Below are 24,445 nucleotides of genomic sequence, written 5' to 3'. Positions count from 1 at the left end.
AAGAGCACTGGAGGGGCTCAGCATCACCTCATTCTGTGGCTGCAAACTCAGATGACTTCAGGGGCCAGGTAGGTGATGAATGTAAATAGTGTGGCAGGCTGAATCTAGGAGCTGGTGACAGCTGGAGCCAGCTGTGAGCTTGAGAGCACCTGCTCTGTGGAAAGCATGGACAGACTATTGAGTAAGTGTTGAGTGAACAAGACCCACCAGTGAGAATAGCCTTGCCAGCAGGCCTCTAGTTTGCAATCTCTGGCTCAGTCTGGCTCCCACAGCACACACCACACCCAGGAGGCACATAGTGAGTGCTTGTCACCCTGAGACTCACAGCCAGGTCACCGATGATATCCCAAGGATGGGAGTCCTCTCAAGGGCTGTGGCCTCTGGAAAATCCATCCTTGCTACCCTCTCTGTAGGGCATAGTGACCCTTGCACCCCATGGCTCCAAGAATCAGACCCCCTGGGATCAGGGAAGCAGTCCAGGTTTTCTTGTTTCATTAAAAATCCCTGGGCTGAAGCAGGGATATGGGACCTGCCTGCCACCTAACAGTAATGAGGCAATGCCCTCTTTGCCCACCCGTGCAGGGTCAGAGGAGGCCAGGTGTGAAACCAAAGGTTGAGATGCAACCCAGGGGCTCAGTACACAGTACTCCAAATGTGCAGGACCCAGTCAGAAGTCACTCATCATAGGAAGCACTAGGGAACTCTCAGCTTGCTTGAGAATCTACAGTCAGCAGATGCCAACACTGAGGTGACACAGCTGACGGGATTATCTGACAAAGATTTTAAGGCAGCAATCATAAAAGGTGCTTCAGTGAGCAAATATGAATGTGCTCGAATCAAATGAAAATATACTAAGTATCAGCAAGGACATCAAAGTAAGAAAGAAGTACCAAATGGATATCTCAGAATTTGTTTTATAAATACAATAATCAGAATAAAAAGCACAAACAATGGCTCCACAGCAGAACAGAGGAGAGAGAGGAAAGAATCAGTGAACTTGAAGATAGAACAATAGAAATTTCTCAATCCAAAAAACAGAGAAAGAATAGACTAGAAAAAAAGAGTAGCGCTTCAGGAACCTGTGGGATGTAACAAAAGATCTAACATTGTGTCATTGAAGTCCCAGAAGGACAGGAGCAAAGAGGTTGGGACTGAGAAGTAGTCAAATAATAGGTGAAAAGTTCCCAATTTTGGCAAAAGACATAAACCTACAGATTCAAGGAGCTGAATGAATCCCAAATGGTATAAACCCAAAGAAATCCATGCCAAGACACATCATCGTCTAACTTCGAAAACTGAAGACAAAAATCCTTGAAAGCAGTGACAGAGAAACGTGCCTTACCAACAAGGGAAAGCATTTTGTACAACGAAGGTTTCTCATTAGAAACCATGGAGACCGAGAGGAAGTGGAACGACGTGTTAAGGGCTGAAAAGAAAGGATCTGTCAACCATGGATTCTGTAACTTGTGAAAATACCTTTCAGGAATGTGGGGAAGACAAGGCATTCTCACATAAGGGAAAAGCAAGAGACCCTGTCACCAGCAGCCCTGCCCTGGAAGGGCAGCTCAAGGCAGCGCTCTACACAGAGAGGAAGCAACCCAAGAAGGAACCTGGGGGCATTGGAAGGGGGGAAAAAACAATGGGCTGAGTCTCCCCTGAAGCTTTCCAAATTACACTGACGATTAAAGCAAAAATGATACCACTGTCTGATATCTCGGGATAGTTAGAAGAGCTCAGATAATTAGATTATAAATGGGGAAGGGTAAAGGATGTAAAGAGAGGAAGGATTTCTACATGTCACCCAAACTGGTAAAAGCCAGGAGACTGAAGTAAGCACCTATGTGGAGTATAATTCTTAGAGCAACTACTACAAATCTGTGTGAACAGATACACTCAGAAACACTACAGATAAGCTGAAATGGAATCCTACAGTGTGTTCAAGCAATCCACAGGGAGGCGGGAAAAAGAAAACAGAAAGAAAAAATAAATAAATAAAATGGCAGACTTAAGCCCTAACATAGCAATAATTACAGAAAATGCAAATCGTATGATTCCGTTTATATATAACATTTTCGAATGACAAAACTATAGAGATGGAGAACAGATTCGTGGTTGCCAGGGGTGAGGGATGGTGGGGGGAGGGGAGTGAGGCTGTAATGGGCAGCGTGAGGGCGGGACAGTTCTGTGTCTTGATCACAGCGATGGCTATGTGAATCTACTGGTGTAATAAAGGACACAGAACTGGACACTCACATTGCGTCCCTGTCAGCGTCCTGGTTTCAATAGCTAGAAGTTGTTCTGTAGTTACGTAAGATGTTCCCACGGGGGAGACGAGGAGAAGGTACGCAGGACCTCACTGTGCTGTCTTTCCAACTTCCTGTGAAGCTATCATTATTGTAGATTATAATTATTTCAAAATAAAAAGTTAAAAAAACGCCTCTGCTGTTGCTTTGACGCGGGCCCAGCTCTGCTGCCTCTCGAAGCAGAGCGTGCCCCTTGGCCCTGGAGCTGGGGCAGGATGGCCAGCAGGATGGTCCTGCCCCGGCCCGCACAGAGCTCACGGGCCGCAGGACGTCCCCCTTAGCAGACCTCACCTCAGGAATCCTGGGGACGCCCCGCCCTCCGTCTCCGGATCTTGTCTCCTTGTTCCCCAGGCCTCACAGCTCATCTCTCCTTCAGAGAAACTCCTGATCCCCTGACATGAGATGCACCCGGGGGAACAGTGCCCCTAATCCTCCTGACATTTTCTAAGCCATTTATTACCCATCCCCCTGGAAAGGAAGGCCCAGAGGCCAGGGACCTCATCTTTCTTACAACAAGTATACAAGGTGGACATGCTGCAAGGTTCGTGGGATGTATTTGCTTTGTAACAGGTCACCCTAAAATTGAATGGCTTAAAGCAGCAACCGTTTATTATCTCATTCGGAGGGTGCAGCTGGGAAGGCTAGTCTCTGCCCCACAGTGTCTGAGGGTGACGCCAGCTGGCTGCCGCCCTCTCCCAGCCATGCCATCCCAGAGCCATCTCCAGAGAGCTCTCTCTGAAACTCCTGGCCGGGCCCAGCCCCACATGCCCCTCTCAGTGGCTGTGCACCCCTGCCCTGCAGATGTGGTCAGGTTCAAGGGCAGGAGTGGAGGTGAAAAGGGAAGTCATAGGGAATCTGTGATTTCCCTAACTCACCATAAGCTTTGTACAGGGTGCTTGTTGCCTCTGTGCCCATGAGGTCACCCTGCTGACCTTACCTGGCAGCCCCAGGACGGGCTCCTCCTCTTCGGGGAAGGCACGCTGAAGCACCTGCCCACGTGCCTGGTCAGGAGCAGCCCTGGGCCACACCGATGTCACTGTGTTTCTGGGCCTGTGTCTTCTCCAGGTCAGAAGCAGACGTGTCGCGGATACCTGGCAGGGAAGGTATGGAAAGTGGAGGAGACCAGCCCCCGCTGTGTCCTCCGTGGGCAAGGGCGTGGCCAGCCATGCAGTCCACCATCCTGGATACCAGCCAAGCAGGGTGAGTGAGGGGCTGGGACCTGGACACACACCACCAGACTGCAGCCCCGCTCACTGGAAACCCTCCAGGGCAGGCAGGGCTTTTGTGGTTCAAGGGACAAACACCAGGGGTGACATTCAAAGTGTTTAACGGCCAATCAGACTAGACATCAGACGTAAGCAATGGGTAGGACCAGCCTTGACAAAAACCTAGCTTTGCTTCATCCAAAGCAACATCCACTGACTTGCTTCTCTGAAAGGTCCAAGGACACCTGGCTTCAGGCAAGGCTGAAACCAGGGGCCCAATAATGTCATCGGGTATCTCTTTCTCGGCTCCGCCTTCCTCTGCGTGCATTCTCAGGTGTGCTCTTCCTGCCTGTTGGCCAAGACTGCGCTGGCAGCTCACTGGACCTATTGGAGTCACGTGGTGGACCCCTCACCTCTCTACTGCACGCTCTGAGGTGAGGGGAAGGAGGGGCTGCTGCCACCTGCAGAGCCTTTACCTTCCAAGATGTCTGCCCTTTTTGTTTTTTTCACAATGAAAATAGGCCTTTTTAAATATACGGTTAAAATATACGGTCATGGTGAAAAAACCCAAGCAGTGTACAAAAGGATGAACAATGGACTGTCAGTCTCCCTCTGGCTGGGCCCCAGCTCACTGCCGGGGAGCAAACCAGTCACCAAGTTCCCTGTGTCCTGGCAGAGGCAGTGGATACTGTCACAGGCAAATGCAGATGCCTATGGATATTCTTGCCTCTCTGTTTTCTCCAAAGATATAAACTATACACCCCACTCTGAGCCCCCTTTGTTTTTTTCTTTTTTCTTTTCTCTTACCAACAGATTTTTGGAGATCTTCCACGAGAGCTACCTCAAGATACCTCCCTCTCCCTCTTGACTTCACATACACGGAATCATCCAGCACTGTGGCAGACACCCGGAGTGCCCCAGCGAATCACACCTGTGGACGACCCCTCCCCTCAAGTGTGTGACTTGCTTCTACCCCACAGGACAGGGTAAAGGTGAGGCGAGGTCTCTCTCGTGATTCCATTGGTCACATAAGAGATTCCCTTGCTGGCTCTGAAGAAGTGAGCACCCTGCTGAGGGCGGGCCTGTGAGAGCCACATGGCAGGGGATGGCCGGTGGCCTCCATCCCACAGCCACAAGGAAATGAGTTCTGCCAACGGCCGGGTGAGCCTTGGAGAGGAGCCCAGCCCGGCCGCAACGCGGCTGCAGCCTTGTGAGACCCTGAGCGGGGGCCCAGCTCAGCTGAGCCAGGGATCCTGACACATGCACGTGTGAAAGATGTGGTGTGTGGTTGCAAGTTGCGAGGTTTGTGCTAAGTTGTTAGAAAGCTAACACAAGTGTGGACTCTTCTCTACCCAGCTTCTCTCACTCCACGAGACGTGCGATTCATCTGAGTCATATGGGGAGTTCTGCTTGTTCTTTTCCATGGCTAGCTAGTATTTTGTCGTATGAATAAACTACAATTGACCCGTTCTACTGTCCATGGACATTTCGGTCGTTCCAACTCCCTGGCTGTTATGAATAAAGTTGTGTGAACATTCCTCTCCATGCCATTCAGGCGATGCGCATATTCATTCTCTTGGGTATCTACCCAGGAGTAAACTCGCTGTGTCAGAGTGGCTGTTTAACTCTATAAGAAACAGCCCAACCATTTTCCAAAGTAGTCTGATCATGCTACCCTCCTGGCAGCGGGGGAGGAGGGCCCCAGGGATGCTCACGCTCGCCAGCACCTCACGTTGTCTGTCCTTGTAGTTTTGCCATCAGATGGGTGTACAGAGCTTATTTCTCTGTGTTTTGCTTTGCGTTTCCCTGATGAGTCATAAGGATGTACAGCATTTTTTCATGTTTATTGGCCTCCCTTGAGAGGTTCCTGATATCACTTTGTTAGCTCGAGAGCAATTTCTTACCTGGTCGTAAGCCCCACGCTGGAGCTGGAGCTGGAGGGAAAGAGAAACTGTTGACATGGAGGGAATCCTGCAGCACTTCCTGGATGGAGCCTGTGAATGAAAGCGACAGAGAACAGAGCCAAGAGATGCGGGAGAGAGGCCAGGTCCTGGGCGCTGCGTTTAAGCCCTTAGCTCCAGCCATGCCTGAGGCTTCCTCTGGACTCTTCAATCACGTAAGCCAACACGCTCTTTTTGCTCAAGCCCGTTTGAGCTAGGGTTCTGTCCCTGGTGCTACCGGGGTCCTGTCGGACTTCCGTCTGCCCAGACCCCAGCTCTCCAGGACACTGACGTTCTTGAGACCCGCGAAGCTCTGGAGGGAAGCGGGGAGCTCTCCGAATTCCAGTGCTCCCCAGCCCTCCCTGCTGCAGTGTGCGCTCCACTTCATTACTGCGTGTGTTTTGAGGCTGAATAACCATGTAATTGTTTATCTGTTCCATAGTCAAACTTCAGCAAATATGTTTTTCATAATTAGTTGATGTTTAGTTAACAGGAATAACCAGTCCATTAAATTTAATGAGGCAGGTTATCAGGTATGAAGTGGAAGTGTTTTTCCTTAAAAGCAACCTGGATTTGGCTGTGTTGGTTCTGGGCCAGGGAGATGTGGGCAGCTGCCTTGTCGGGGTGTGGGGACCCCCGGCAAGTGGGGGCTCAGGTGCATCCTGTCCTCAAGGGACACGGCATCCCCCACTCCTGGTGCTCCTGGCCCCCCTCCTTTTTCTCCTAGATCAACACCCCCCTGGATCATTGATGCTATCTCATCTGTCTCCTTTATGGGTCTCCAAGCTCCTGGGGGAGGCTCTCCCTCCGTTTGGCTCAGTGCTGGATCTCCAGCCTCTAGAATGGCGACTGCACGTGGCAGACATTCGGTGCCGTGGTTGTTGTGTGCACGATGGACAACTGAGACCCGCCTGCCGCCGTCCTCCCCCATGGCCTGGGGATCCGTTGGCAGGCTTTGGCCCTGCCGTGCCCCTCTCCCAACCCCGCATTTTCAGACAGCTACATCCCCATCACTGCCCTGCTTAACAGGCGGGAAAAGCTCTCTATTTGAGGAGATCCAGACCCTGCCAAGGGGCCAGCCACAGGGCCGGACGGCCCCTGGGAAGGGAGGCCCAGCTGTAGAGGGCTGCACCACCACGGGCATTCTGCTTGCGGCAGGCATCGAGCCCGGGCACTACTGAAAAAAATGTTCAGGCCAATGTAGAACAACAGAAAATACAGTTAATTATAAAAAAGAAAACAAAACACACCCATAATCCTATCCCCCGAGAAAAGCGCTATAGCATTTTGTTGTATGACCCTTCTGGCCTTTTTCTTTGTTTGTGTATTTGTCTTGTGCATAGGTGGTATTTTTTCATCCAAAGAATGGGCTCATCGGGCACAGACTCCTTCCTCTCTCTGAGTGCTCCGCGTCACTCCTGTCCATGGCTGTGGAGCCATCTCAGGGATGTGTCTCATTTTGTTTCCTGCGTCTCCTCCAGTTGACGTGGAGGTAGTCTCTGGTGGGCTGCCATTGTTATTAATACGATGATAGACAAGCAGCCGCTTCCCCGACCCACTCTGGCTCAGCCTCGGCTCCTCAGAAGGGCTCTCCCTGACCCCACGGCCTGGCCCGCTGCGCCCCGAGCTCCCTGGGGCACTCAGCCCAACTGCCCTGCACCGTCAGCTTTCCTGTGGACGATGAGCCCAGGGGCGCGGACCAGGGACTGCCATCGTTTCCCAGTACCTAGGATCTAACAATGAAGCAATGTCAGCTCATTGGGTTCCCAAGCCAGCTCTGAGTCAGAGATGAGGCTGCAGCACTCTATTAGGGAGTGCCCTTGGGGTCAACTGGTGAGGGGAGGGAGCAGGAGGCAGAGGGCCAAACTGAGCTGCCAAGCAGTCTCATGAGGCCATGACCAGCTCTCCAGTCGGGATCCTTCCAGGTGGCTCCAGGTTGGGGCACAGGAGCCTGGTCTTATACCCCATCCCATCAAGCAGTAATTGGATGCAAACCCTGGCTCCCTGGGGAGCAACTTTGCTGAGGTGGCTCCTCAGCCAAGGCACTTCTCAGAGGGGCAGGACTCAGAGAGGCTGTCTGCCAGTAGCTGGCCCTGCAGGGGATCTGGTGGCAGGTCCCCTGCAGTCACACTAAGCACTAACTGTGGGGACACCTGTCATCATAACCCCCTCAGAGATGGCGCCTATGACTGTTTCCCTTTCACAGATGAGGAAACAGAGGCTTAGAGGCTCAGGAAAACTGCTGCCGGGGGCTCAGAGTCGGTGCTGGGTCTGTCTGGTTCCAAAGCTGCGCTCTGAATCTCCACATCACGCTGTGGAGCAGGCGCTCCAGTGATCAAGCAAAAGCCAGGCCCGACAGCCCAGGATGCAGGGCCCGCACACGCTCTGCCCTCCTCAGGCCCGACTGGTAGAGCCACTGACCCGCGGTCGCTGGGCAGAGGGGGTGCACGTTCCCAGATCTCCGACATCAACCGTGGACCCGGCCGTCTCTCGTTCTCACCCGGCAGTCTCAGCTCATGGAGTGTGCTCCGAGTCAGGTGCACACCTCGTGAGGGTTTCTAACTCTTCCTGCAAGTCGTCCCCCATGTTGCCCACAGCACCCCTGGTCTTGAAGCCCACCTCGCCTGATATTAACACAACCAGCAGCTGTTTTCTTTTCAACTGACCTGTGCCCTCATAATTAAGGTGGTGTCTCCTGTAAACAACAAAGGGATGGAGTGTACGTGTGTGTGTGCCTGCTTTGTTTTCATTTTTCGTGAGCTGCACACTTTAGAAGGCTTCGTGTGTTTCACTAAACGTGTGCTCCCGAGTGGCTTGGTGAGCCGCCTCCTCTGGCTCTGCAGGCTAGCGCCCTTGCCACATCCGCAGTGACACTCAGCCTCCTCCTGGGTCCAGGGCACATTGGACATTCCCTGCACGCCCTGCTCTTGCCCCACCCCAGCCACCCGCAGTCACTCGGGATGTCAGCGCAGCATCTGCACCGGCAGGGGTGGCAGGGTCGTGGGCCGAGGTGGCAGCCTGTGGCCCAGGCAGGGTTGGTCTCTCTCAGTGTGTAGGAATCAGCACCTCACACGAGGTCCTGCCCCAGGGCGCATGGCCACCTTGGTGTTGATGGCCCGTTCAGACCTGTCTTGGCATAACTGGGCCTCTCCAAGTCGGTAATGACGTTAGAAGGAATGAACGCTAGCCATTTCTTCTGCTGGGGGCCACATTCCCCATCTGGGGAGCCAGACGAAGGGAAAGGGTACAAGACTGATCCTCTCAGCTGGGTCCCTGGAGCAGGGTGGAGTCAAGACTTTGGCCATCCCTGGGCGGGGCCCAGCACACAGCGAGGACCTGGCCTCCAAGAGGGGATGCCGTGTCACACTGAGCACTGTGTGATCTTGGGCAAGTTACTCACATTCTCTGTGCCATGGTCCCCTCATCTGTAAAGGGAGGGCAGGGTGATGATGGCAGTAGCTATCCCAGGGCTATGTGAGACTACACGAGCCAGTGTTTATAAAGGGCATGGGAGAGTGCCAGGCACACGGTAAATGACAACCAGGGTTGAGGACTGACCCCACTCTCTGCAAGCTGTCCATCATGTGCCAATATAAGCTGTGAACACATACAGGTGTGTGTACACACCCACCATCTGCACCCACTACTCACACCTGCCCAAGCACAGCACACGCGTACACACCCCCCACTCAGCACACCCCAGACGGACCCACTGAAAGGCTTTCTGTGGTCTGCTTGTGGTCTTGGCTCTCAGTTCCCCTCCTCCATAGCAGGTGGCAGCTCCAGGCTGCCTGGCCCTCCGTCTCCCCCAGGTTCAGCCATGGGAGGCACGAATGGAGGCGGGAGGGCGTGAGGAGAGGTCAGGCTGCTTCCATCTTCTCGGCCACAGGCAGCCACTGTTTGCAGCAGCTCTGTGCTCCCCTGAGCAGAGCCCCTGTGGAGCCAGATTCCACTGGGTGACCCCACCTCTTCCCTTTGTCCCTCCAGGCCTGGGGGATGGGAGCTTCCTACCGGAAGGAAACTGCTAATTTCTGGGTTATCACACCATCCCATTTGGGTTTTCAGCTCCTCCATCTCCTTTGTGATCAACTCCCTGCATTCAATTCCCTCTGTTTTAAATAATTAGGGTGTTTCTGGTTTCCTGGTTGGACCCTGGATATCACAGCTAACATCATCATTTTTAATCCCCCGGCAACTGGATGGGATGAGTACTAATGCTCCCTTTCAACAGTCATGCAGGTGGGGACCTGAGCCCAGGAATGTCCACCTCCAGGTCCAGACCCCTCACCCATGCAATGCTTTCTCAGGCCCTACTTCCTACTATGTATGGCCATGCAGAGGGACTGGAGATGCACGTCCACACTTAAGCGTGCCATGCACAAATGCACATACAGCCTGCACTCTGAGCACATGCAGAGTCCCCCTATACTCACACTCCAATACAATGACACAGACGGCTCTGGACACACACCTCCTAAGTGCCTAGTAGGGGAGGGATGGAGATCAGGCCAGGGAAGCTCAGTGCTGGCTCCAGGGGATTCAGGGAAATGGGCTGAGATCCAGCGAGAGAGAGCCCGGGAGCATTAGCAGGTGGTGAGCATGGCTGGCTGCCTGTGCACAAACACGAGCACAGAGGCACATCTGTGTATACACACAATGCACACACATACACACACACTGTGCACACACACACAATGTGCACACACATAGTGTTTACACACAATGTGCCCACAATGTGCACACACACAGATGGACAAGTACACACAGACCCGTGCAGACACACAGCTGCCCCTAACTGACTCCTTGGTAGGAGGATGGAGTCTGAGAGTTATTCCTGTGAGGTTTCCAAGTTGGACAACACCCTGGACGCCAGAGGCTTCGGAGGGGTCTCAGAAGGGTATCAGCAGCTGAAGGACTGATGTCACTTCAGGTCAGTAGACCAGGTGACCTATGATCCCAGGGTTGACTTCAAAGATGGCCAGCCCCTCCCTGGGCTGCCAGGCAAGGTTCAAGGAGGCTCAGGCCAAGGTGCCCTGACTCCTACCCTGGCCACTCACCCCCGTGTGTTTTCTGACTGTGTCCTTGTGGCTGTGATAAGCTGACCCACACCTTCTAGAGAGGGCATCTCTCAAAGCTCTTTTCTTCTCAGCCAGTATGCAGTGTGGCCGAATAGAACCACCTCGTGCTACCTGCCCAGACAACTGGACACTGCCAAGCCTCAATCCCCATTTGAGCTCTGCACGTGAGAATTTGGGGATGTGCGGAGATGGTTGAGCTGCAAAGCCTGAGTCCAGACTGCAGGCTCTTAGCTGCAGACGGCTTGGGACTCTCCAAAAGAACCTTAGCAGGACATCCAAGGTCATCAGGGGAGTATCTGGCAGATCAGAAGCTCACCCCAAACTCCTCCTGCTGCCTCCCACTGCACCAGGCAGGCCAGAGTGCAGCCCAGGTGTGGTCGAGGCACCCTAACGGGGGTCCCGCCAAAGGTCAAGGCCTGGCAGGCCAGTGTTTACACACCAACTGAGCAGAGCTCATCCCAACCCAGGTGTCATCTGCCTTTCTCAACGCCCTGTGTCCTTCATTTCAGTCTGTAGAAACACTAGCACCCAAGCCAAAAATTTGGAAATCATCCTTGATCCTCCCCTCGCCCACTCAAATCCAGAGTCCTGCCAGTTTTAGCTCCTAAGCCTTGCCCTGCTCTGTCCCCTGGCCTGTCACCAGCCTCCATGGTCATCCGCCCTCAGGTGTCCTGTGCCCCTCAAGCCCTTCCTCCCCAAGAACCAGGGACTGGACAGTGCTGCTCCCTGCTAGAGACACCCCACGCCTCGGCCTGGCCTCTACCCCCTGCCCTGCCTGGCCCCCATTTTGCTCTCTGCAAATGCCCAGCTGGGCTGGGCCTGTGCTCCCCACAAGCCCCACATCTCCTCAGCTTCTGGCCTGCCCTCCAGCCATCCTTCAGCTTTCGTGCTGGAGCTCAGACAGAGCCTCCGTCAGGAAGCTGGCCTGTTCTCCCTGCTCCATCCCTGGAAACAACCGCTTTCCCCTCATTTCATCTCATACCTGCTTCTGGGTGGCCTGTTGGTGCTGAGGCCTAATTTTGGGTTTCCATGCCCGTCTCCCCTGCTAGGCCAGGTCCTCCCTGAGGGGGCAGCTTGTCTCACTCAGCCTGCACTGCCAGGGTCCGGCACAGGGCTGGACACAGAGGAGGCAGCAGTGACTGTCTGCCAGCAGAGAGAATGACTGAAACAAAGACATGTGCTTTATTTGTTTTTGGACACTCGCACACACTCGATTTCTTAAGCATATGGCACAGAAGCATCTGTAGACACCCAGCGGGAAATGGCTGGGCACGGTGTCTGTGGCCTGTGGCCCCATAACTGGTCCCTTCTTCAGGGCTCCAAGTCACTGCCAGGGCCAAGAGTGATGGCTGCTCCTCAACCCTACAAAGGAGAACAAGGCAGAGTTCAGTTCCAGCCCTATTCTGCCAGAGGCCCTGTGCATCCCCCAGGCCTCAGCTCCAACAGGGCCTCAGGCTCTCGATGCCCCGTGAGTGTGAGCCGTTAGTGGAAACCGTCCTCCCCAGCTGGTCCCCGAGGCCTGGGGCTGGGCCTCTTCACCTCTGTGCCCAGTGCCCACTCAGCACATGCCTGCAGCGACCAGCTAACAGGGGCCTCCCCATGCCACCCTGTGTAGAGACAGCTCCCAGCCCAACTCTCCTTTGCCCCATTGAGGTCTCCCCTCTGTTCTCGTACTTAACCACTTGGATTTTCTAAGTGAAACCACTCGGAGAGTGTGCTCTGGAACACGAGAGCCCTCACAATCAGGCGGTTACTCAATGAAACCTGCTTCCGAGGTGCTGTCCACATCCGCACACACGCACACGTCCCTGGGCATGGAAGGCCCCCCAGGTGCTGGAGCGTGCCCCAGGAGCTCTGGGGAGGTGCTCCCTGCCCCAGCTCCAGACCAGGTGGGCCTCTGTCCTATACCTACTCTTGGCTGCCAGAGACGAGGGTTCCTGCCACCTGGCTGCTGCCAGAAGCAAATCCCCATTAGAGATCCTTTAACCTGCCATCCTCTGGAGGAGGCTGGCTGAGGGCAGTGGGAGTTTCTCTCGCACTTGCAGCATCTCAGGCACAGTGGCAAGCTGAGCGTCTGCGCTACGAGGCCTGAGAGTCGGCCGAGCATGCTTTCCCGAAGGAACGCTGCAGACGCAGCCGGGGAGCAGGCCGGTCTCTGCTGCTGCCAGTTGCTCAGTCTCCAATTTAGGCTTTAAGAACGCCAGGGGGGCGGGGCCAGGAGGAGAGAGCCAGGCCTGGCAGTGCCCCAGAGCCCCTCTCAAGCAGGCTGGAGCCACAGAGAACACACTGGAGTTAAATGCAATCTGTCTCCTCCGTAATCACATTTTGCCTCGCTGCAATGAAGATACATTGGTGAGATGTGTTTGTTAAAGAAATACTCTGCTGGGGGAGGGGCTGAAAACTGTCACGGCGCAGGGCCTGGATGGAGCGAGGGAGGACAGAGTCAGGGCTGGGGCTGGACGAGCGCTCTGCGGGGCAGCCAAGGGGGCCACAGCACAGCCCTAGGTCTTTCCCTCGGGGAGTCAGGTGCGTGGTGGGCAGAGGCTCGGAACAGCCTTGGGTCCCGGCGGGAGAAGGGACTTTTGTGCGGCCTTCACAAAGGCCTCGGTGGACGCAAAGCGGCATGGGGAGAGCTGCCCGTCCCACAGCCCACACGGCGTGGCCCAGTGCGGCTGGCCCAGCTCCCGCTCCGTCTGTTGACGATACTGCAGGAACTGCTGTCTTTCCTGCGCAGTCTGAAATCGAGCAAACAGCTCTCCACGGGGCTCTGCGATGTCCCTCGCTGCTGCATCCCAGAGGCCAGAGCTGATGCTGGGCAGCAGGTGCTGGTGTGGGCTGTGCCCAGCCCAGGGCGGGTGTGAGCAGGGCAGAGCTGTGGTCTGAGCCGACAGAAACGTGAGGAGGGCTCTGGAGAGGCTGGGCTGTTGAGCAGGAGACTGCCACACCAGGCCCGACCACCAATGACCTCTGACCTCAGCCTTTCCACAACCAGCACCTACAGCCACTTGTCTCTTATTCCGGCAAAAGAGGCTTTTCCATGGGAAGAAGGCCCCATGCCAGGTTCTTTTAACAAACACGCCAGCCCTCTGGCGAGCTCCAAGCCAAGAGCCCCTGGAGTGAAGGCCAGGCCCCCAGGTAGGGGTGCCATGTCAGGGTGGGGAGGAACCAGGTCCAGCCTGGAGCACTGTACTGCTGGGCCCGGGAAGGGAGACGGAACTGTCTAGAAGAGGAACAGGAACTAGGGGAGGCAGGAGGAGAGCAGTGGGAGCCAGCTGGAGCGTGGGAGAATGAGGGCAAGGCCTTAGGCCACACCTCAGGGTAGGGGCGCTGCCAGCCCCAGACATCTCCGACAGCCCACAGCCCCCCTGAAGCGGGGCTGGGGAGTGCAGGAGACCTGGGACCGCTATGCCACCCCCTCCCCAGAGCTGGGCCCTGGCATGGTGCTTTGGACCAGCACAGGAGTAGGGGACAGAGAAGGACCTGCATCCCCTCCCCAGCTCAGGCTGGCTGCACCCCAACTCCTGTCACTTTCCCGAATCCGAGGCTCTTCCCTCTTCCACAGGGCTGTCTCTGCCCTTCTATGACCCCCACCCTGCACCGGGGGCCTTCTCCATGCTCCTACCCCCAACTGCCCAAAGGTAAGAAGCAGGTGGCCCATACATGCCCTTAACTAGGTGGGCGGCCCCTTGAAGGTGGGGCCTGACTTTACCCAGTGCCACTTTCAGACTCAGCCTAGTGGGGCCCAGCGCCCACAGGGCCCCCTTTTCCTAGCCCAGGCATCCGAGAGCACTCGTGGGAACAGCCCGGCAGAACGTCTGAGCCAGGAAAGGACTGAGGACATCTGAGGCCTAAGAGTCCCTCCCCATGCCAGGGCAGAGGCCTGGAGCTCCGAAAGTCTGACTCAGCAGACAGAAGCGCAGAGGTCAGCACGCGGGTGCCCTGCCCCGACGCGTCCACAGGGGCCAGGAGGGCAGGGCCAGGCCTTACCTTGCGGGCCGCACTCACGCAGCGCTGGTAGGCCTTGACCAGGTCGGAGCACAGCAGCACCTCCTGCAGGTGGTCACGGTAGCAGCGGAGAATCTGCGCCTGCAGCCCTGAGCACGCGGGCTCCAGCCTGCGGGGCCTGCGGGCAGAGGGCAGGTGGGCCTGGGGCTCGGCCAGAGGGTTGGCAGGGAACTGGCTCCCTCGCTCAACACACACGTCAGACCTCGGCTAGGCTCCTGCTGGCCACCAGTGTCCAGTTACCCTCAGAGACGTGGGCGCCGCAGGGTTTCAATCAGCAGCAGGTGCTGAGGGGAAGGGGCTGGGGGCTCCGCCAGGCTCTCTCCGAAAGGGGAGACAGCCGACGGGGCCAGCCAGAGGACCCCGACCTGGGCGCGCCACCTCCCAGGGCTCCCCCAACCTGAGGTGTCTGCCGACTGTGACCCAGCGACCACACATTCTGCAGCCATTTCTCATAGGAAGGCATTCTTCTGATTCCAAAACTAAGACGTGCATGATGAGGAAAACTATAGAAATGTCTAAAACAGAAATAAAATTTTTCAGAATCTTACTTCCTAGAGATCACCCCTGCAGTATTTTGGGGTACTTTTCTATTTTTTCTTTCTTTGTTTATCAAAGTAGGTTTAGAACCTACAAAAAATGATAGGGCCGGCCTGGTGGCGCCGTGGTTAAGTGCACACATTCTGCTTCTCAGCGGCCCCGGGTTCGCCGGTTCAGATCCTGGGTGTGGACATGGTACCGCTTGGCAAGCCATGCTGTGGTAGGCGTCCCACATAGAAAGTAGAGGAAGATGGGCATGAATGTTAGCTCAGGGCCAATCTTCCTCAGCAAAAAGAGGAGGACTGGCAGCAGTTAGGGCTAATCTTCCTCAAAAAAAAAATATGTTTTCTTTTTAAAAATACCAAACAAAAACAAAAAAGTGAAATAAAGATCATGCTAGAGTTGGTCACCAGCGTCGTGGGTTTATTCTCTGACCGTTTGTGCCCTTCCTGACTCCTCTCCCACCACCCCCGCCCCCTCTCCTCTCTGTTCCCCTTTTTGGCTCTCACACGTGCACACCCTCACACACACTCACACACCACAGTGCTCACTGTGCCAGGCACCACCTTCCTCACCGACTCCTCCTAACAGCTCTGTGCAATACGTGCTATATTTATCATCCCCTTTTACAAATTAAAAAACTGAGCTACAGAGAAGTTAAGTAACTTGTTCAAGGTCACACTGTTAGAAGTGGGGGAGCCGGGATATATTTATTTATGTGGTTTTGGTCACATTGTTTTCACAGATTGGTTTTCCAATTTGGTTTTCAGGCCGGGTCCACAGAGAAGCCTCAAGGCGTAGACGGACCCGCAGCACCTGACGTGGCCTTTCCATCACACAGGGCCACCGCGCAGGGCATTTAGCAGGGGCTGTACACATGCAGAAAACCTCTGCTATGGTTCTGAGCAGTGAAAGGATCACTGTCATGCTTTATGTGGCTCTGGTCCTGTCACATGGGGGCATACTCGTAGGTTGGTAATTCTCCTGGCCCGTGTCTCCATGTTTTAAAATTTTGCATGCATAGGCGCTGGAACGGAGGAGCACCATTATTGTTTTAAGATAACTCAGACGCATTGAGTTCATCAGTCAAGAACAGCAAGCAACGGAACACTTAGGAGATGAGGTGCCCAGTATCTAACTGTCCCACCTTACAGGTCTGGAGGTGGCACTTCTGGTACCAAGGACGTCATGCTGGGCCCGGGTCCCCTTCTTTCCTGTGGCGTCCCCATGCTGGCCGTCATCCTCAGGGCTGCCGTCTCATGCATGTCAGCTCTCTTCTTTTCCCATTGGCCAGAAATGGGTCACATGCCCACCCCGAAAACAATCACTAAGGAGGGGAGTGAATTGACTGTGTTTAGCCAAGACCAATAAGACTTATACCTGGGGCTTGAAAAAAAATGGGCTTCTAAACTGAAGCAGCAGCAGGGATGAGGGGCAGCAGCCGTCCACGGCTCCCATGCCATGCCAGCACTGAGCTTTGAGGCTCAGGAGGTGAAGGACGTGCCGGGAGAAGCAGTCGTCCCATTTCCGGGAGGGAGGGGCACAGTGGGGATAGCTGAGGAGGCCCCGACGACGTGCAACTCCACCAGGTTCTGAGGCTGCCACCCTAGAGACGAGGCTGGCCCTTCAATACTGTGTCATTCCCGTCCTTGAGATCACAGTTCTGGTTCACGTCTCCGTGGCATGGATGACGTCTTAGAGATTTCTTAAGAAATGTGGTGTCTTTTCTCAGCACTAGCCTCTCTTCTTCGCGCCCATGGAAGACAGGTGGGCTCCCTGGATTCAGCCCTGCCCTCTCGGGACCCTGGCATCCCCTTCGCTGGGTTCTGTCTGCTGCTCGGCATCTGAGGCAGCCGAGAACCGGGGGACAGCAGGGCAATCACCTGATTCCCCTCAATGCTTGTAGAATATTTCTCCATTCTTATACTTAAAAACTTTCTGACACAGATGTGTCTAATTGTGGGCCTTTTAAAATGGCCTTTTTCTCGGAGGACGGCATTTCGTCTCAGGCAAGTGGTCTGTGTGACTGCGCTTGTCGCCTGGCTCCAGCGCCCTGGCATTCTCCGCAGGAACGCCGCGGCCAGAGCTCTGCGCTTTTTGCCCCCACCCAAACTATCTTCCTCTCCTTGTTCCCACCTCTGGGGGCCGTTCTGGGAGGCACGACGCTCCTTGCCTGCATCAGCCCTGTCCCCAGCAGGGAGAAGCCTGTGAGGCCGCGTCTGCTCCTCGGCTCCCCCACCCCGGCCCCTTTGCCGCCCTTTCTCACCAGCCCTTCCTGCTCCTGCTGACCAGCCGTCCCACGACACCAGCAGCTCCCCGAGGGCGCAGGTTGGCTCCCTCTTTTGGACTCCCTTGAGGCGGCACGCTCCCATCACATGCCCCCGAGTGCCCGCTCCTGCCGCAGCCCAGCTGCTGGTGGGCACACAGCAGGCACCCGTAGTCGGGGAGGGCCGGGCCCGTGGAGGCAGAGCTGCCCTCAGCTGCGAGTCTGTGTGAGCCTAACAGGTGTGCGTGGAGAGGGGTGTCCTGGACAGGACAAGCGGTGCGGCCCACAGCGCCCCTCAGACCTGCAGCAGAGACCCTGGCTCTCACTTTGCAGCTTGTCAGTGGGCAGAGCAGTCGCTTCACAACTCATCCCTCGCCCTCGGTCCCTTTCTCCTGTGGCTTCAGATCCCTGGACAAGGGCCCATGTGTTTTGAGGGCAAACCTCACGGAACACCCAGTGGACACCCGATTCAGGAGAAACTGGGCCGTGGTGAAACCCATCGCTTCCACACCAGTACCACCGTTGGGACTGTAGAGGCCTCTCCTCTGGGACAGGAACAATAGGAGGAGACAGACTGGCAGGTAAATGTCAACTAGAAGAAATTCCACCCATTTGCTTGCAAAACGGCTCTGAATCGGGTAGGATGGGGAGAGCGGAGCTCTCCAAATACAAGGCTTCCTCTGAAGCAGGGCCGGGCGGGGCATGGGTAGGACTGTTGACGAAAACAGGTGCCTTCCACCCAAGCAGAGCCCTGCCGGCCCTGGTCCATGGCAACCTTGTTTGCACTGCATACAAAACGGCTCAGACTTTTAGAAACATCCAGTCTGTGAACAGCTGCTCGACAAATACACAATAAATGTATCCCGAGTGTGCTGTGAACTCTCCAGCGATTGGGATGAGTCCTGGTCCCCTGTCTGAGGGCCGTTCACTGCCGTGAGCATGCTCTTTGCGTAGTAAGATCTAACGGTCTGTGTGGTTTTGAGGGGGTTCACGTCACCCAAGTCTGAAGGCCTCGAGTGCAATGGTAAGGCAGTCGGCTCACCTCACCAGCCCCTACTCTCCTCATCCACACCATGGGAACACTGCCCGTGCTGGCAGTGACGAAAGCCAGACAGGTGAGTGTGTGACAGTGTGCACTGTGAAGTGCCGCTCTGATTAGCACTCTGGCTGTCAGCGTGGGAGGCCGAGGCGGGGCAGGGGTCAAGGTGGGGTGGGGGGAAGGGTTGAGGAAGGGAGGCAGGTGTGACCGGTGGCAGCTGGTGGAGCAGAGCTAAGACAATAAGGCTTTGGGGGCTGGGACTCCAGATGGAGACTTGAAGGTGGGACATGTCTGAACACATGCCTCTCCCTATAACCTAAGCCTTGAAATCATTCCGCACAGTCCAGATCTTGCCCAGGCCGCACTGGTGCCTCTCTCCCAGGAATCTTAAGGTTCCAATGACAGCATCCGTTCTCTAAGGAGGCCACAGACCACTGAGCGAGGCACCCTGTGGGCCAGCAAGGACAGCACAGGTTTTGGGGTCAGACAAACGTGGGGCAAAGCTCTGGCTTTGCCCCTCTCCACTGTGTGGTCAGGAGTCAGATAGGGAGGGCCCCACTGCACAGAGTGGCCTGGGACACAGCACACAGGGCCTGTCCCCAACACCAGCACAGCCTCCAGGCCCACGGTGTCATGGGCACTCAAGAAATGGGCTGAATGCTGCTCTGCCTGCACAAAGGACTTCCACACCTCGCCTCCCTGACAGCCCCGAGAGCGGGCGTGATGGCCACAGGCGGGGCACACGGCGAGGAGGAAGCGGAAACCACCCGACTCCAAGCACTGCCTTGTCCACTTGGACAACAGGTCCCCCATGCTGACCAGTCACATGCTGGGGAGTGAGGCCTCAGAGAGGCTAACAGGCTGCACCGACACCAAGACCACCTCTGGGTACTCAGTATCACTCCCCGTGCTGCCCTTGAACCAGAGGTCTACCTCTGTGCTGGGGGTGACGTGCTCCCATGGTAGGAGCACTGAATACGAACATTAGACAAAGGAAAGCCTCAGCCAGGAATAAAACACTGCCCAGCCCACGGCACCATGCAGTCAGGCCCACAAGCACAGTGGTGAAGAGCCACCCCTGAACACTGCGGACCGCCGCCCCATTCCCTATCTGAGAAGGGGGCATCACTCTCACCACCAAGCACCACAAACGGGGATCCTTTCTGCCTCCAGGCAGCCGCACCCCTCCCCACCCACTCTGGGCACAAAGGCCTCTCGCCCCTTTCCCTTTGCTGTGCAGACCCCCGGGCTCTCATCAACCACTCCTGCCACCCCTGAATTCTCCTTCCCCAACTGCTAAGCCCCAGGTCCTTGCCAACAATTTGCCTTCCAGAGCTCAAGACCCCAGTATCGCAAAGCCCCCTGGAGCCTTCCATCCGAGCATCCCGCGTTACTCCGACTCACCATTTCCTCCTCAGAATTCACCGTTTAGCACCAAGAAAGCTGTGTCCCCTCCCGAGTTTCCTGTTGGGTGAGTGGCATTGCTCTGCCTCCATTCTGGGGGTCTCCCCCTGCCTCCATTCTGGGGGTCTCCCCCTTGCCTCCATTCTGGGTGTCTCCCTCTTGTCTTCACTCTAGATGTCTCCCTCTTGTCTTCATTCTAGACCTGTCCTTCTTGTCCTCATTCTAGATTTCTCCCCCACCTTCATTCCTGATGTCTTTCTCGTACCTTCTAACTATACCAGCCCTACCTCTCCAATCAAACTGAAAACTGAAGATGCATCCATTCCACCTCCCAAACGCATTCTCCCCATCCCTGGTGATCTAAATTACCCTTACCTGGGTGGCTCTAGATGCTACTCACTGCTCTCCCTGCCTCAACTATCCTCCATGCTCCATCCCCAGAGGCCTCTATTCGGCTCGGACGCTCCACCTGACCTCTGGCTCAGGTTTGCGTAGGCCAAACCTGCATGTGTCCTGCCCCCTCTGCCCTTCACCCCTCCACTTCTGGGAGGTTCCCAGAGCAGACTCCCCCAGGCCTTCTCATCGGCACTAACGATCCTTGTGGACAGTCCTCCTCCTCCCACTAGTGCCCAGGCCTTCAAGGACCAGCTCCCCCTTGCTCTACCAGCTTTCCTCCTGCATGCCACTCCCTACCGTCTCGAGATCTGCTTCCTTCTGCCTCACCCCCATAGGCTGTCAGTGCCCAAAGGGCACAGAGCATATCTTCACCTTGGCATCCCCAGCTGTACTTTTCCTTAGCTTATCTTAAATGAAGAAACGGTGCTCAGAGAGGTCCAGCAGCTTGCTCGTGGTCACCATCTGACAAGCAGGGCCAACTCTCAGTTCTGAGCCTTACTGCAGACCCACTGCCCACTTCATTCTCACAGCCCTGGAGCAGCCCCCACACACCCTGGTACTGCCATCTGTCATCTGTGTTTAGCTGTGTGATCGACATCACTGTGCCACCAGCCCAAACGCCCTAAGAGGGCAGGCTGTGTCCCTAGCAACTCACGAGCTGGGTGAGAACATTGGTCTCAGGCCTTTGGTGGCCCGCTGGCCTCTTGGCCTCACTCCCACTTTTCCCCAGGCATAGATGCCCCAGGTGGAAGCACCCAGAACATGACCTGGGGACCCAGGGGCTCCTCCTGTTCACATTAGTTCCTTCTCTCATGGATAGGGTCTCACTCCCCCATCCGTGGGGCAAAGCTTTGCGTAGCCTTCCCTGCCTGCAGAAACATCTTTGGTATGCCCTCATAGGCATGCACACCACTGGATTCTAAGACATCCACCTGTCTGTCTCCATATAGGGCTTGGAGACCCCAGGGCAGGCTCGGAGCTGCATGGTGAAAGCATGTAACTGGCTGTGCCCTGAAGGGTGCCCAGGTGACCATTCCCGAGACTCCGCCATGCAGGGCCATCAGGAGGGAAGGGAACTCAGCTCTATGAAGCAGCAGCTGTGCCACACACTCATCATTATTGCACCTGATTCACACAGTATGGCCACCCCAGGAAGCAGATGTACTATTTGCAGCTTCTAGCATCTCCCCTCCACCCCACAGGGCTCTGCCCTCCCTGGCCTGGGGGCAGGGTTCCAGTCCACAAGATCAAGCCTGGGCTAGTACAGTTGCACAGCCTCACAGGCCCAACGAAAGGGACTGGGCTGAAACCACATCCCCTCAGGAAAGACATAACACTGGTCCTCCAACAGCCATGGCCACGAGCCAGGAGGAAACAGACCCTCACACCATTTGGGCTTCTCAGTTCACAGCTAGGAACTGTTTTTAGCTTTCCTGTAGCTCAGGCTCACACACTCAATCTTTGGCTTATGTTAGCTCAGATTGGGAGTCTGTCACTTGTAACCAAAAACGTTTTCTAGAGAAAACAACTTAATGAGGTTGTGGGGTCAAGGGCTCCTAAGAACTATCTGCACACGTGTGAAGGTCAGTGGGTTGGAGAGTCTCTCCCCAAAATTTATGTCCTCCTCAAAACCACAGAATGTGACCTTAATTGGAGACAGGGTCATTGCAGATACAATTAGGTAGGATGAGGCCATTCTGGGGTAGGGAGGACCCCTAATCCAATGTCTGGTGTCCTTATAAGAGGACGAGAGGAGCCAGTCCCGTGGCCGAGTGGTTAAGTTCACATGCTCTGCTTCAGTGGCCCAGGGTTTCGCTGGTTCGGATTCCGGGCGCAGACATGGCACCACTCATCAGGCCACGCTGAGGCGGTGTTCCACATGCCACAACGAGAAGGACCCACAACTAAAAATATACAACTATTACCTGGGGGGGCTTTGAGGAGAAGAAGGAAAAAAAAGAAGATTGGCAACAGTTGTTAGCTCAGGTGTCAATCTTTAAAACAAAACAGAGGACAAAAGACACAGAGACACAGGGAGAAGGCCATGTATGGACAGAGGCAGAGACTAGAGCAATGCACCTACTAGCCGAGGGATGCCAGCGCCTGCTGGCAACGCTAGAAGCCTGGAGAAGGGCAGGGAACAGGTCCCCTCCTGCCCTAGAGAGCCACCCCTGGGCCACAGCAGCTACCTTTAACGAGCATCCATGCAGGGCCAGGCTCACGGTCTGCACAGGGTCTGGTCTCTGCGCCCCCCATCCGAGGTATCACCTCCACTTAGAGAAGAACTGGGCTCCTCTGACTCGCCGTACCTTAGCTAATCGACAAGTGGAGGAGCTGCAGTTCACGACCAGGAAGCCTTCCTGGAGGGAGAGATCTGTGCTGAGGCTCAGGCTATGGGAGGGGAGATGATGAGGAGTATGCTTCCATCTCAGTAAACGGCCTGGGTGGAAAATATGGCCTCGTCTGAGATTGCATCTGGGTAGGCCTGTGGTCCTGGTCATTCTGAGAACCAACACCTACCAGGATCTACTGCATGCTAGGTCCTAAGCATGTCCACAACAACCCCGTGAGCCTGGGCATTACTGTCTCATTCTGTAGATGGAGACACTAGTCTCAGAGAGGTTAAGTGACTTGCCCAAGGTCACACAGCAGTGAGATAGAGCCAGGATAAGAGCCTGGTGTGTTAGGCTCCACAGCCCTTACTCTCCACAGTGTGTCCCTCTTAGCTCCACTCTTGCTTTTGGAAAATTCCAAAAAATCTCCAAAGAAGAAACCATCAAGGGTACAAACAAGAAACAAAGACACTTGCCCCAAACCACACAGGACGCAGGGTTCCCGAATGGAGCCAGAAGTCTGCTGACTCAGAGTGGGGAGTGGGCAGGGCTGGTGAGGTGGAGGGCTGGCAGGCCTGGGTCCACAGGAGGGGAGCAAGGAAGACACTGGATGTGCGGGTGAACAAAGCTGACGACAAAGAGCAGAGTCAACTGGAAAGGTGGAAGGAAAAAGGAAGGAGAGGACATCCCACCAGTGAGGCCAGCCTGGGGAAAGCAGGGACAGCATCTCCCGTCATGGCGCTGGTGCCAGCAGGCGGGCCGAGGGCAGGCGGCCATCCCTCCCGCCTCTGAGGTGGCAGGGAGAGGGTCTCGTGAAGAAACGCAGTCGGCTGTTATGCCCGAGCGCACGCAGCGTCCTCACATGCACAGTCCCAAACCCTCTGTGTGCACTCTTATTTAATAATGAAATCTCATCAACTTATCCTTCTTCTGTTATCACTGCCGACATCAATCTGATAATATTGGCCTGGTGTGGAATTGGGCTATTATATGTCCTCCTGATATTTAATTTCAGAGAAGCATCGGCAGGGGGTAAATATATGGAGCCGGCTTTTTATTACAGGCAGCAGTAAGGAGATTCCAAGTGAATGAGACATTCATCTTTGTCACATGCAATCTAGCTGTGGAGGAGAGGTTTTCGCTTTGACCGTGGCTAAGGGCTGAGGTGGTGACGAGCCCAGCTAGTTACTACGGACTTGGTCAACTGGCTGCTATCGACGATGTGCCAGTCAGCCCGGGTAAGTGGAGCCCAAAGACCCTGCCATCGATCAACATGCCACACAGGATCACTATCAGCTGCTCACTGCCGGCCGCCGGCTGCCCCGCCCCTCAGGCGGGAGGCGGTGATTTGAGAGCCAGGGCCTGGTGAGAAGGCCCCTCTGCTGAGAGCCGAGCAGAGCTCCGCTCCCAAGGGGACGAGCACCAGTTGGCCCCTGGCTGCCACTTACTCTGTGAAGAGGCTGCTTGTGACAGGGTTCTTCCCTGGGACTGTCACTTCACACACACGCATGCACACGCACATGTAACGGGGAAGGGCCACGGAGGGGAGGCCCACGGTTCTGACAGGACGTGGCCCAGGGGTCACCCGAGTCAAGGGGACCAGAGGAGAGGGAGGCTGCCTGAAGGAGGCGAGGACCACACTGGGGTCCACAAAAGTGAAGGGCAGAGTCCTGCTTGCTCTGGCTCCCAAGGCTCTTAGGAGTCTGTTCTCACTTCCTTGTGTCCTCTGTCCTAATTCAGACCCCACGCTACCTGTCCTGGACTCCACACTGGCTTCCTACCATCTATACCCTCCACTACCCTCCACTCCAGCCCAGCGTGACTAACAAGGCTCCTATTGCTGGGATCTGGTGCCCTTCATATGGTGCTCCAAGCCCTTCACCATGTGCCCTACCTCTCTGCTGGGGCTCTTGCCACACCCAAGCCACCCTCTCTGCTC

General features: G+C 55.5%; 1 protein-coding gene and 1 long non-coding RNA gene across 5 annotated transcripts in view; both read right to left on the bottom strand.

The window, feature by feature from the left end:
- Positions 1 to 2,043: 2,043 nt before the first annotated feature.
- LOC139076082 (uncharacterized) lies at positions 2,044 to 5,554 on the bottom strand. The gene is made up of 3 exons (XR_011527307.1): positions 5,413 to 5,554; positions 3,241 to 3,394; positions 2,044 to 2,385 (listed from the first exon to the last, which is right to left on the bottom strand). It is a non-coding gene; the product is annotated as an uncharacterized lncRNA (long non-coding RNA).
- A 6,131-nt stretch (positions 5,555 to 11,685) lies between these two features.
- CHCHD6 (coiled-coil-helix-coiled-coil-helix domain containing 6) overlaps positions 11,686 to 24,445 on the bottom strand; it is a 248,950-nt gene continuing 236,190 nt past the window's right edge. Inside the window, exons 7-10 of one of the 4 annotated variants that reach the window (XR_011527305.1) lie at positions 16,216 to 16,395; positions 15,163 to 15,283; positions 14,514 to 15,046; positions 11,686 to 11,888 (exon numbers count right to left, since the gene is read on the bottom strand). Coding sequence is in view for 1 of the 4 variants with exons in the window: in XM_070576441.1 (XP_070432542.1) it covers positions 11,883 to 11,888; positions 14,514 to 14,649 (142 nt within the window). In the remaining 3 variants the exon portion in view is untranslated. The remainder of the gene's footprint in view (positions 11,889 to 14,513; positions 15,047 to 15,162; positions 15,284 to 16,215; positions 16,396 to 24,445) is intronic. The other 3 variants (XR_011527306.1, XR_011527304.1, XM_070576441.1) reach the window with 3 other exon arrangements.

This window comes from Equus przewalskii, chromosome 15 (genome assembly GCF_037783145.1).
Source record: "Equus przewalskii isolate Varuska chromosome 15, EquPr2, whole genome shotgun sequence".
Taxonomy (NCBI): Eukaryota; Metazoa; Chordata; class Mammalia; order Perissodactyla; family Equidae; genus Equus; species Equus przewalskii.
Note: the sequence above shows the minus strand (reverse complement) of the source record. Positions and strands in the feature narration are given on the sequence as shown.